At 41.2% G+C, this 12396-nt stretch overlaps 1 protein-coding gene across 7 annotated transcripts in view; it reads right to left on the bottom strand.

Moving 5' to 3' along the window:
- Positions 1-12396, bottom strand: part of CDC14A (cell division cycle 14A) — a 133471-nt gene that overhangs the window by 33985 nt on the left and 87090 nt on the right. For 6 of the 7 annotated variants that reach the window (XM_025052222.1, XM_015595555.2, XM_006919565.3 and 3 more), the window contains 2 exons: positions 11910-12140; positions 4968-5106 (listed from right to left, as the gene is read on the bottom strand). In XM_025052222.1, the coding sequence (XP_024907990.1) occupies positions 4968-5106; positions 11910-12140 (370 nt within the window). The remainder of the gene's footprint in view (positions 1-4967; positions 5107-11909; positions 12141-12396) is intronic. The other variant, XM_015595556.2, reaches the window with a different exon arrangement.

Raw genomic sequence — 12396 nt, 5'->3', positions numbered from 1 at the left:
CAGGAACCAATTATAATTAAAAATTCAAGCTGTTATTGTTAGACACTTTCAAGCATTTTTCTATTTCTTGAACGGGTTTTCTTCATCTTATTTTTGGTAATTTCCTGAAATAAAAAGTATTGCTTGAACCATTAATTTCTAATGTCACTCAGTTCAAACTGAGAAACTTACCAAATACTATAAGCATCAAACTGAATGTAGCATAAGCTGATTTCTGCAGAGAAAGAGGGAGCCGCAGACTCTTTCCATACAATGTGGGTGTGGACCACCAGCATCCAGCATCGCATCATTTGAGAGGTTGTTAGAAATGCAGGATGTCAGGGCCCACTCCTGACCTACTGAATCACAAGCTGCTCTTAACAAGATGCCCAAATGATCCTTAGGCACTGCGATATTTGAGAAGCACTGCAGATAACTGAAAGTGTCCAACTGAATGCTGATGAAAGTAAGCAGTATGGAAGAATTTCTGATTCGTAGATTTAGAAATGAAAGTTTAGCCACAATATTGTTACTTCTTTAAAGGTAACTTCATTCAAAGTGAAAACTCTACTCTGCAAAGATATAACCCCATGCAGGGTCCCGATTTAGGCTGGATGTGAGTTTTCTCTGTGTCAGGAGAAAATTTAAAAATAAAAATGACAACATGATATTGGGCCCCATAAGTAAAGCATCTCTGAGAGCTGAAAGCTCCCTTGGGAACCCACTACCAGTTCCTCAAGGATACCCTTATAACGAATAATAGATCATGATCCAGAGGTCAGCATAGTGCCACACAGTGAGGCTCCAATAAATAGAACCAAACAAATCATAAAAGAAGCCTGATCCCATCTTCAAACTTCTACAGGCTGTCTTTGAGAAGGATGAGTTAAGATCTGGCTCAATAATGAAAGAGATGGGTTTGAGTGCCATTTTGAGAACTTTGAGGATGTATGGTAGAAGACATATTTCGGGCTCAACATGGTATTTTAGCTTAACAACAGCTTTAAGTAGTTGAAAAACACTTGATGGTTATTTTGCAAACATTTTTATTTCTATCCTAGAAAAAATTAAATATAAAATTTCAGACTGTAACAAAGAAGAGGTCTGCCAATACATCATCAACACACAAGAATGTTAATAAACATCTCTTACTACTGGTGACATCAGAGGAAGGTTTCTTCAAGTATTAGAAATCAAAAAACCTGGACATATTTTGGTGTTCAAGGACTAGCAGGATGTGACAAACCAGATTTTCTAAAGTCATATATTCGGAATTAACATTACCTAAAAAGCACTAATTGGATTGCTCACCTTGAAGGAATGCAATCCCTCTTACTTGTTCAGTCATTTTGATAGATGAAAACCTATCCGAAAGCTTTTTAATCCTCTTCTTTCTCTCCCGATGAACATGTTATTTATTCATGCCTTTGCGTCATCATTCACGTCAGTCTCTTCATCTCTCATATCGTTAGCCAGCCTTCAAAGCCTGAAATTTATTTCCTGCAGTGTCTGACTCTTCAGTCCAACTTCTAGCCCCTGGGACACGTCTCCATCCTTTTTCAGATGACAGTACGGTTGTCTCTTTTTTAGCCTCTCTGGCTCCAATCTCCCATTTTCTGATTTATTTTCACAGCCCAATCTTCCTTAAATAACATGTGGATCATAGGACTCTTCTATTTCAAACACTCCAAGGTAGAAATATGATGAAGAAGAGAAGTTCAGAACACCTATGTCCACATTATGAGCTGTGGATCTTACTGCGCATATTAAATTCACTGATCCTCTACACAAACAGACAATATCTACACAGATGTTGTATTAGTTTCCTATCTACACAAAGCTGCTGTAACAAAATACCACAGATGTAGTGGCTTAGAAGAATACATATTTACTTCTGTGCAGTTCTGGAGTCAGAAGTCCAACATCCATTTCAAAGCAAATTTCCACTACAAACAAAATAAAATATAATGGCTTGACTTTAAAAGACTGACAATTCCAAGTATTTTTCAGTATGTGAAGAAACCAGAGTTCCCACACACTGCTGATGGGAATGTAAGCTGGCATACCTACTTTAGAAAACTCTTTAGTAATACCTGCTCTAGCTAAATGTTCCAATCACAGGTATATATCCAGCAGGTAGGTATACCAAAAGGTATGAAATAGTCCAAAAGGTTATATGCTCTATGACTCCATACATGTTAACACTCTTGAAATGACAAAATATATTGAGGGAAAACAGATTAGCAGTTGTCAGGCGTTAAGGAGGGGAGAAGGGCAGGAAGGAAGTATGGCTATAAAAAGGCAATGTGAGGGTTTCTTGGGATGACGGATCTGTTCCCTGTCTTAACTGTATCAATGTCAATATCCTGATTTTGATATTTTACCATAGTTTTTCAAGACGTTAGCCGTAGGGGAAAGTAGGTAAAGGGTACGACAGGAGCCTTCTCTATTATTTCTACAACAGCGTATTAATCTACAATTATCTCAAAATTTTTAATTTAAAAAAACTGTGCGTGTGCGTGTGCGTGTGTGCGTGCATTATAGTCAGATCACATCACTTCTCTGCTCAAAACCCTCTGTTGACTTTTCATCTCCTACAAAGGCCTAGGAGGAGTGATCCAGCCCCCTTTACCCGCTGGCCTCACCGCCCATTGTCCTCCTCAGAACATTCACACCCAGAGCCTCAGCATTTGCTCCCTCAGTGTGAAACACTCTTCTCCAAAATATCCAAGTGGTTTATTCTCTTGCTTCCTCAAGAGCGTTGCTCAAAAGTCTTTTCCAGGAGCTCCACAACTACCACCCTATTTAAAACTGCTTCCTCTAGCATCCCCTATTCTTCCCTACTTAACTTTTCTGCACAACACCTATTATTATCAGAGAAACTATGTAATTTATACATTTCCCTATTAACAGTATTCTCTAGAATATATTATAGACATAATATATTCTCTACAACATACTACTGCTACACATACCAAAAAAGATCATGTTGAGACACACTTAATGTCTGGTTCCACTTATATAAGGTTTAAAATCAAGCCAAGCTCATCTATGGTGTTAGAAGTAAGAATAATGGTTAGTTAGGTATTAGAACTGGATAGCGAATGGAAGAGGCAGAGTGGGGCTTCTGGGTACTGGTAGAGGTTCTATTTCCTGATCTGTGTATGTTCACTCTGTGACAATTTATTGAGCCCACTGCCTCTCACATCACCCATCCCCAGGCTCACTGTATTTCACCTACACTGGCCTTCTTCCTGGGCTTCAAAAATGGCGTGCTTTTCCCCATCTCAGGACCTCTGTGTGCCCCCTGCCTGGGACATGACCCAGACTTTGACAGCACCGGCCTTCTCACCCACAAGGTCCTACTCTCTTTAAAGAAGCCTTCCTTGACCACTCAATCTAAAGGGCTCTCCCCATCCCAACTGGTCATTGCCTCCCCTGCTGCTAGTCTCTATGGTCATGTCACCCTCAGAAATCGTCTCACACATAAACTTACATACTTGTTTATGGTGTGTTCCTTCTACCAGAAACATCAGCACCCTAGGAGTAAAGGACCTTGTCTGTCATGGTCACTGCTGCAATCCCAGGACCAAGAGCATTGCCTGATAGAGTGTGCACCTAAGAAATATCTACTGGATGAATGGATGGCACCAATGTCTTCTGCCATGTCCTCGGCCATAGGGTTTGTCAAGACACAGGCTTGGAAAGGAAAAAAAATAGGAGTAGGAGAGAACAAAAGAAGGGTTCACAGTCAAGTAGAGCAAGACACTACCTCTGGTGCCACTCAGAGGCACGAAGCAGGTTAGGCCACAGACCGCTGCCTGGAAGGAGGCAATCAAAAAGTCTGGGGAAGTCTGTGAGGACTGCAGACATTTTCCATGCCAGCTCTATAAGCAATATTGCAAAATATAGAAGGTATAGCACCTCAGACAAAGAACTTGCCTTCAGGAAGGTTCTAACCTAGGCATTAGTGACAACGGACTTTAATACTTCAGTTACACAAGGAATTCATTCTGGCACCTCCGTTTTCACAGACAAATACTTGGAACTACAGTACTGATTCCTGCCTAAGGAAATATCCTAAATGTTATAGCTTAAGTGTCTATAAACAAAAAACACCTTTCTTTACAACTTAGAGTGCTTTTGCCTCATAACCCTAATTTCTTCTATTACTATTTTGAGATATGGCAGAGAAGCAGCATGGCGGGGAGATAGGAAGGAGGGATGTGCAGGCATGAAGTGCAGGGTTGTGGTATCTGATGCCCTAAGAAAAATTAGGTGAAATTGACCAGTGGTTTTCTCAGCTACGTCTCCTTACCTTGCAATTTCTACAATTTTAAAGGGAAACCAGAAAAGGTTGTGCCCTTACAGGTTAACTCTCTCTCCCTTGTGGACTGAGGTCTGACAAATAGTTAATAAATGAGTATGTGAATGAAGGAAGGAATGTATAAGTATTCTTCTAAATAACAGCCATAAAGCCAGTTAGTGGCAGGGCCAGAACTAAAACCCAGCTTTCACTGTTCTTCCTTGGTAACTCCTAGGTTGCTGCTACACTAGCAGTTGAGTTAGTTGTCAGGAGAGCAGCAACCTCACTGAAATCACTGACCTGAGTTGTGGTTGTTTTTTTTTTTCCCCCATTCTGCTTTTAGACATGCAAACAAAAGAAAAGCATGAAAAGTGCCAAGTGGGATGACATAAGAAAATTGCACTGTAGCCAGATCACACATAGAAATGACAGAAAAAAGGTAGGCAGAGATCGCTCTGTGATTTTCTTCTCACTCTCCCCTGATCTAAGAGATATAAAAGGTATGAAGTTAGAATGCGTGAGCTGTCAAATCGACAATATTCCATCAGAGGCACTGACTTCTCTAACGAGGCAGCCATTTTCTAACCGCAGGCTTGGCAAAGTCCATGAGCAGGGGAACGAGAGGGAGAAAGGATCAGGAACCAGGATGTGCATAATTCGATAATGAAGACAATACACTTACTCTTCCAGGAAGTGCTGCTGGGGTCCTATAATGGAGCCAGGCCGGCATATCCTGATCCAAGCAATTATTTCAGCATGTGTAAACCTGTAGTGTTTCATGACATAGCAGGCTATCAACGTCCCTGTTCTTCCAAGACCAGCTGTAAGAGAAGGACACAGAACAAGAAATACAAAATACAGTAAATATGCCCACAAAAAAACCCACTGAAATCCCACCCTGCCCAGAAACGGCAATGGTGCAAAGTATAACGCAAGATTTTGAAGCCCAGACAATAATGTAATGCTTTTTATATGATGTAGGATTAAAAAGATAATTCTAATTCAAGAAATCTTTTAAAATAGATTATATGGTAAAAATAAACATATATAAGAAACTATAAAAATCAGACCAAAGGTCTGGAAAAACTATCAAGTTCAATCCCTGAGGGCCTTTGGGAATGATTGTCATTTTGAATTTGTTAAAGCAATGCTGGTCCCATGACAAATATATAAAATATCACCTGTCACATGTCTCCATGCTCCCTGTCCTTGGTCCCAGCCCAGGCTGAGATGAATCTACAGTTGATAGTTTGTATGTATGACCCCTGAGTCAGTAGTATAACTGATTATATTATTATGGTCATTTTTTTTTTAACCTATTTAAGTGTTTTTGTTAACATTTTTGGAATAAGAAATCAGAATCAGAGTTAGAAGACACCACAGCCATCATCAAGCCCCATTAATGGCCTAACCCACAACTGTTTCAATACTTTCTCTATCAGATGGTCACCCTAATCTCTATTCAACTCATTGAGTGATCAGGATTTCATTATTTCCATCAATAGGTACTGCTGGAGCACCCACTATCTGCCAGGTACTATGCTAGGAGCTGGGGATGCAGTGATGAATAAAACAGACGTGGCCCCGCTCTTACGAGAGAACACAGTCCACTGAGAGAGAACCAAGCATATAGAAATACTCAAGTTTCATTTCCTGAGGCTCTTCATTTTTAATAACTTTTTTGGTCAGCATATATTCTTTGTGTTGAACCCAATCTCTGTTATTTAAGATGAAGTAAAATTAGAAATTATTTTCAAAGAAGTATTGGTTATTGTGATTTCTTTAAAGTATTTTTATAAATTGTTATATTTTTTTCCCTCTCTCCAAAGAAATAAAAGTGATAGGACTTTAAATTTTAGCCAATTTTAAAAATATACATACACTGGTTTCCTCCTTTTCTAAAGATATTCAAAAAGTTGATCAAGCTATAGGTTCTCAAATACAGTGGTGGTTGTTCATATAGCAGAACAACTGAAGTCCAAAGATACATTTGCGTAACAAGTGAATATGGAATTCAGGGCTAAAATGCTCCAGGTGTCCTAATTCTCATCCCAGAATTCCTTCCACTCTTGGCTCATCCTACAAGCACTGACTGAGACTGACTGTGTGTGATAGATGCCGGGGATAGAAATGTGAAGACAAGTGGGATGCCTGCCCTCACAGGTTCACAGTGCTGAGCCGATGAGGCTTATTTATAAGCATTTTCTAAATCTTTCCATATCTGGCTTCTTGAAATTAACGCAGTACTATCGCTTTTTATTTGTTAAGTACCATCATGAGCGAGGCACTACGCTGAGTTATTTTTCTGTTACTTAAAATCTGTTCCTATCATGTTCACTTTTTTAAATAGAAAGATAAAGTGGCTCCGCCTTTGTTTTTAAACTTTAGATTCAGCTAGTCAAATGTTTATTCATTGCCTACCACATACGTAGGACAGGGCTCTACTCAGAAGATAAGGATACAAGAAAATGTAGGATGTAACCCTTGACGATGACGCATTATCAAAGTAGTTGTAGACAAGAATTTTAGCGCAGGAACAGTAAGCAAAGATATTAGGTTTAAACTGAAACTGAGCTCTCAGAGAAAGAAGGATGTAAGAGCTGCTGGTGTCTTCAAAGATTGTGTAATCGATGACAAAGACTTTAACAGACTCAAGAAAAGGAAGGTCACTGAACGGTTTTGGCAAAATGTCTAATGAGTGGAAGTCTAGCCAACCCGCAGAACATGTTGTGTATTGAGTGGAAAATAAGGCTCCATGGGCGTGGAGGGCCCAGAGTAAACAGCTGCCCCAAGTCAAGTAGGTTAACGATCTGTGGGCCGAAGGCACCGCAGATGACTGAGGTAGTGTCAGGAGTCCCCAGATCCAGATGTACAGTGTTCCGAGCACTGATCAAGCCACATCTCTTGCCTACATGTTATCACTCCTCAGATGTATGTTGTAGATGGTGCTTTGATGAACAAAGCTCGACTCAGTGAAAAAGTATTATGGAATTCATGATATCATCAATAGCTAAATAAACATACAACTGCTATCACCTAAAAATCTCTATTTTTCTTTAATGGGAAGGGCAGAATGAAGCTACGATACATTCTGAGGGGCAAGACAGTGACATGAGGAAAGCAGACGGATCTGGCAGCAGCACGCGGCTGAACTGGAAAGGGCAGAGAGGGACGCCTGAGAGGCGAGCTGGCAGGCTGGGGCGGGAGAGCAAGGGTGGCTGAAAAAGGCACAGACGGGGCGCACAGCAGTAATACAAAGGAAGAACTGAATTAGAAAGACATTTTGATTGGGTCACAGGGAAAGTTAATAGATGGCCGGTATTTCTGGCCTGAATACTGTTACAACGTCAATTTCATGCCTGGAAATATTTAGTTAGAAAAAGAAGTAAGGGAAAATTGATGGCTTCGTTTTTGATCTGTTTAAGAATCTTCCCCTCAAAAGGAGGGGTCCTTTTGTCAGCTTTCTCTAGTCAAATAACAAAGAGAATCTTCTCTATCTCCCCAGTACCTGCAAATATACTGGATTTCAGCAAATCTAACATACTGTCATGTCATCTAATGGTGTAATTACACCATTAAGTTCCACTAAGTAAGAAAAATTAAACTATGATGTGCTATTAATTTTAAGATCCAACCTAGTTTCATAAATGTGAAAATGTAAAAGAGTTATATCTCTAAGTCAGTATTTTTCAACCTTTTCTTCATTATTGTTTCTCCTCTAAGAGCTTCTTTTTTTTTCTTGTCCCCCATGAAATTTCACCGCCACAGATATGTTGCATATCTGTTTATGTGCTGTATGTAAATCTGCGCTTTATACAGAAATGGTGTTTTACCCCATAAAAAATAGTTTTGCCTCCTTGGAAGCGGTATCACCTGGGATTGAGAATATTTACGGAAAATGCAAATGAAATTACAACTTGAGTTTATAGATGTCTGGCAGTCTCTTCCCATTAATCTTTCCTTTTTAAAAATTATGTTTACATTGTTTAATTAGATGAGATGTGAGTGGAGAAGTGGTGGCCTCTTTTCATCTGAAGTACCTTTTGTCCCAGATCAAATGCCAACATTCTTTAGAAAAAAGTAAAGTTTAATTATGGCCCTCAGTGGGGCTCTTCCTTTAACATAAGAGTTAAGAGTCATGTTTTTTTCTGCTTCTGCCCTGAGCAGATATTTTCCATTTCTGCAGAGTTATTCACTCCCCAGACATCTGACGGGACTGTAAGCAATCACGTTGATAAAACACAGCTGGACGGCCTGCAGCAGGACCTAGCTAAAGTCCAGAGTCCTCCTTCATGTCCTCTGTCTGGAGAGAAGGTGGCCTTTATGGTGACACTACCTCTTACCACTCCCCTCCCTGTGCGAGGGGCAGTTGGGTTCCCTCAGGCTCCTAGTCACACACACTCACAACCAAGAAAAAAAAAAAGGTGCTACAGAAAATTTTCAAATTTCTCTGAAACTAAAGTTGCTTCCCCCTTTTAGAAAGAGTCTATAATTTAGATCTATAAAAAGAACCTACTTCACACTCAATAACAGTTAAAGGCTCTTACCACAATTGAACAAAATAGGAATGTTTCGCCAAGTTTTAACAAATTTGTTAAAGCGTTCTTAATTAAAGGGTTCCCTGGCACAGCAAGACAGAAGCTGAAAAGTATTCTATTTATACCAAGTTAAACGCCAATTGCCTTACATTTCCAGGCGTTTTCTAAAATCTCTATAAAACATCAATAATCACACACCAGAATATACAATGTTGCCACTTTTTAAATTATTGTTTGGGCTATAAAATTTCAAGAATTCACATAAGATTTGACACATTCCCAGCAAACTAGTTTCTAGTTTGTCTTTCCACATAGTACTTTTTATTGAATGTTGGTGAGAATGGTATGTTATGCTCTTTCCAGCAGCCATCAAAGTTCATTTGACATAGAATAAGATTCTCTCTCCCTCCTTCTTGTAGTTCAATTAAAATGCTCAGTGCTGCTTGAATTCCCAGAAAATTAAGCTGACTTAATTAGGGCAGATGTCAAAATAATTAACAGGCCTATAGCAGATAAGTATGCTATTAAAAGCAATATATCTGTAATTAAACTGAAGGTATACTCCTTACAAAAGAATCCTAAAAATGCACAAGTGGAAGCAAATGAAATAACACTCTTAGAAAGATGACGCCACCTGTAAATGTGACCTATCTATATAAGAACCGACCTCAATGTTAAAAAGGTTCTGATTTTAAGACTTTCAATAAGATGGAAACGCGGTGTTCGCCTCCTCCCACGACCACATCACAACTACAACTAAATTATAGAACATTCGCCTTTGAGAACCACCCGAAGACTAGCTGAACGGAACTCCTATAACTAAGGATATAAAGAAGAAGCCACGTCGAGAGTGGAACGTACTAACTATACCAATATGTAATTCTCAAAACGTCAACATTCACAGGTCAAGAATATAATACAGAGAATACCTGTAATGAAAATATTTAACAGCAGAATGTCATATTTTCACAATGTTTGTTAGGTGAGGAAGGCTATCAAGAGAGATGCTGAGTTTTAATGAAAGCTTTGCATTTCTTCTCTCTTGAATTTCTCAGTCCAAGACATGACACACAGATAAACTATGACCTGGAAATCATAAAACTGACTCAGAAATAAGGCCAAATGAGTCCCAGGAAAAACACTGATTTTCATGACACAAAAATAAAATTTGAAAGACTGCATATGAATATCTCCTACTAAACACAGGAGCTGCCATATTGCCATTAGATCTCAAATTCCACTGATATTTGAAATATGTGAAATGCAGGCTTTTTCTTGGGCCTGGACAATCTTTAATAAAGTGAGACAGAAAGCCAAAGTTAGTGTGCAAACGGACCACACCTGGGTTAAGCCAGCCCACCGCCACCCCCGCTGAGACCTGATTAGAAAACTGAAAGCAGCTGTCTGCAATGAGTGACAAGACCTCCTAACAGATCCACCAGCTTCTCCACTCTTCCCTCCCCTCTCCGTGCCCGCCCCCCCCGCCCCGCAGAGACAGGAGGTCCTGCCAGTCAGGGCCCCATCCTGCTAAGAAACAGGGAAGAGGAGGGGATGGACTATGTCAGTGTGGATGAGCCTGACATAAGGAGCCCGCGTCTAAATTGGGGCCACGTGCAGCTCATTTCCATCCCTCTGGGTCTCTGGCAAAATGCAGCTTCCCATAGCTCTCACATGTTCAGCAAAGTACCTCCACCTACTCAAATCTTAAACATAGAAACAAAGACCTACAAAATGGTATTTTAATTACTGTCAGAACCAAAGCTGTGCTTGTCTGAATAAGTCAGTTACAGCAGCACCAGGCACCTTAAAAGAACAGTACAATCTCCAACACCTACTAGACAATAGCATAAAACTCCACACCAGTTCTGACTCAAAACCACGAGAACAGCATCACCCAGTGGCATTATGAAAAGCTGCAAATGAAGAACTAGAGGCTCCATCGCAAGGTGGCCAAAGTGATTCTTCTTCTCACTGAACTCAAAGACCTCAGTAAAATTCTTGGAAAATGTACAATGGAATTTGAGCCTCTTCAGAGTCTAACAGGTAGGTTTAGAGCAAATGTTCTTTCTCGTTTTCTGAGCAGCTGACACAAGGTTGCCAGATAAAACACAGAATGTATGTTCCATGCCATCCATATTTGAGACATACTTATACTAAAAAGTACTCATTGTCTATCCAAAGTCCAAATTTAACTGGGCATCCTGTATTTTTATTTGCTAAATCTAGCAACCTTATGCCTCTTACCATCTGAAGGTCCCCTGCCCCAAAGGACCTAGAGATTCGTTTACATAACCAAGTCCTTCAGTTCATTCAGAGGCAAGCAAGCTAGCCGGTGAGCCCAGTAGGCTGCCATGCCCCAGCGACCGGCAGGGAAGACGCTCTGTCCATGATGCAAGACTAGTAGGGGGAGGGAGGAGCAGAGGGTGAAATGGGGATGCAGATAGCTGGGTCAGAACATGAGAGCATTAAATATCAAGGAGGTAGAGGATGGAAAGGACATGGGCAATTCTGGTAGGAAAAAAGACAGGGGAACCGATAACCTTCGCCTTTTGACAAACGTACTTATTTAAAGATATTCCTGGAAGTGTTTTTCTCCATCTGTTGAGATCTGGCTTCCAGGTACATCCTCTGTTTGGCTCAAACAAATTGTTATAAAAATTCTCTACAGGTTCGTCTCTTGAAAGAGGTGACCTTGCCTGAACCCACTCTTTTTCCCCTTCTGCTTATAAAAGCCTCCATTTGGCACAGCTCCTGGGGGTTCCTTTCTAAGTGCTAGATGGGATGCTGCCCGATTTATGAATCACTGAATAAAGTCGAAAAATAATAATAATAAATAAAGGTGTTCCCGACAGCCCTCAGGCACCGCTGCTGTCATGTCCCCTCGTGGAGGTGCCTGGTGGCAGCAAGCCTGAACTTGGTAAGTCCAGAAGGACTCTAGGAAGGGCTTGTTTAAATAGGTTTGTGTTCCATTCTTCTAAAACTACGACACCAAAATCCCATTTGTTCCCCTAAGACACTAGCTGGTTTGTCTGCAAGCCTGGCGGGTTTTGGCTCCTGCCCCTGGAAACCCGGAGCCCAGCTGGCACCTTTGCAGTGAACGGCGATGGCCCCTTCCGTGTTCTCGCAGATGTTCAGGAACCGCCGCACGATGGTGTCGCTGGGGGTGCTGCCGTCTATGAAGAAGAGGTCGTAGTGCTCGAAGCCGGCGTCCGTGAAGCGCTTCGCCTCGTAGATCTTCTTGTTCAGCCTCACGATGGCCATCACATTATGCTTTTTGAAATAAGGGAAGTAGGCTTCGGGGGCGTGAAGCGGATAACCTAAAGGCAAGGAGGAGCTGTAAGCAAAAGGCCCAGTCTCGTGTCACAGGGCCCGGGGACGTTGACGGGACCCGCGGAGCTTCGGCGCGGAGCGCGTGTCACGAGGGCGGAGGTCGCCGCACGTCCCCAGAAGCCGCAGTCTGAGTTGCTGCAAAACACAGCGCGCGTGGGAAAACCTCCAGGTACTGGGAATAGTTCACGAAGGTTCGAAACCTCAACCTGTACGGTTCGGACCTCAGGGGCGCCCTCCCCCCCA

Source organism: Pteropus alecto, unplaced genomic scaffold (assembly GCF_000325575.1).
Source record: "Pteropus alecto unplaced genomic scaffold, ASM32557v1 scaffold106, whole genome shotgun sequence".
Taxonomy (NCBI): domain Eukaryota; kingdom Metazoa; phylum Chordata; class Mammalia; order Chiroptera; family Pteropodidae; genus Pteropus; species Pteropus alecto.
Note: the sequence above shows the minus strand (reverse complement) of the source record. Positions and strands in the feature narration are given on the sequence as shown.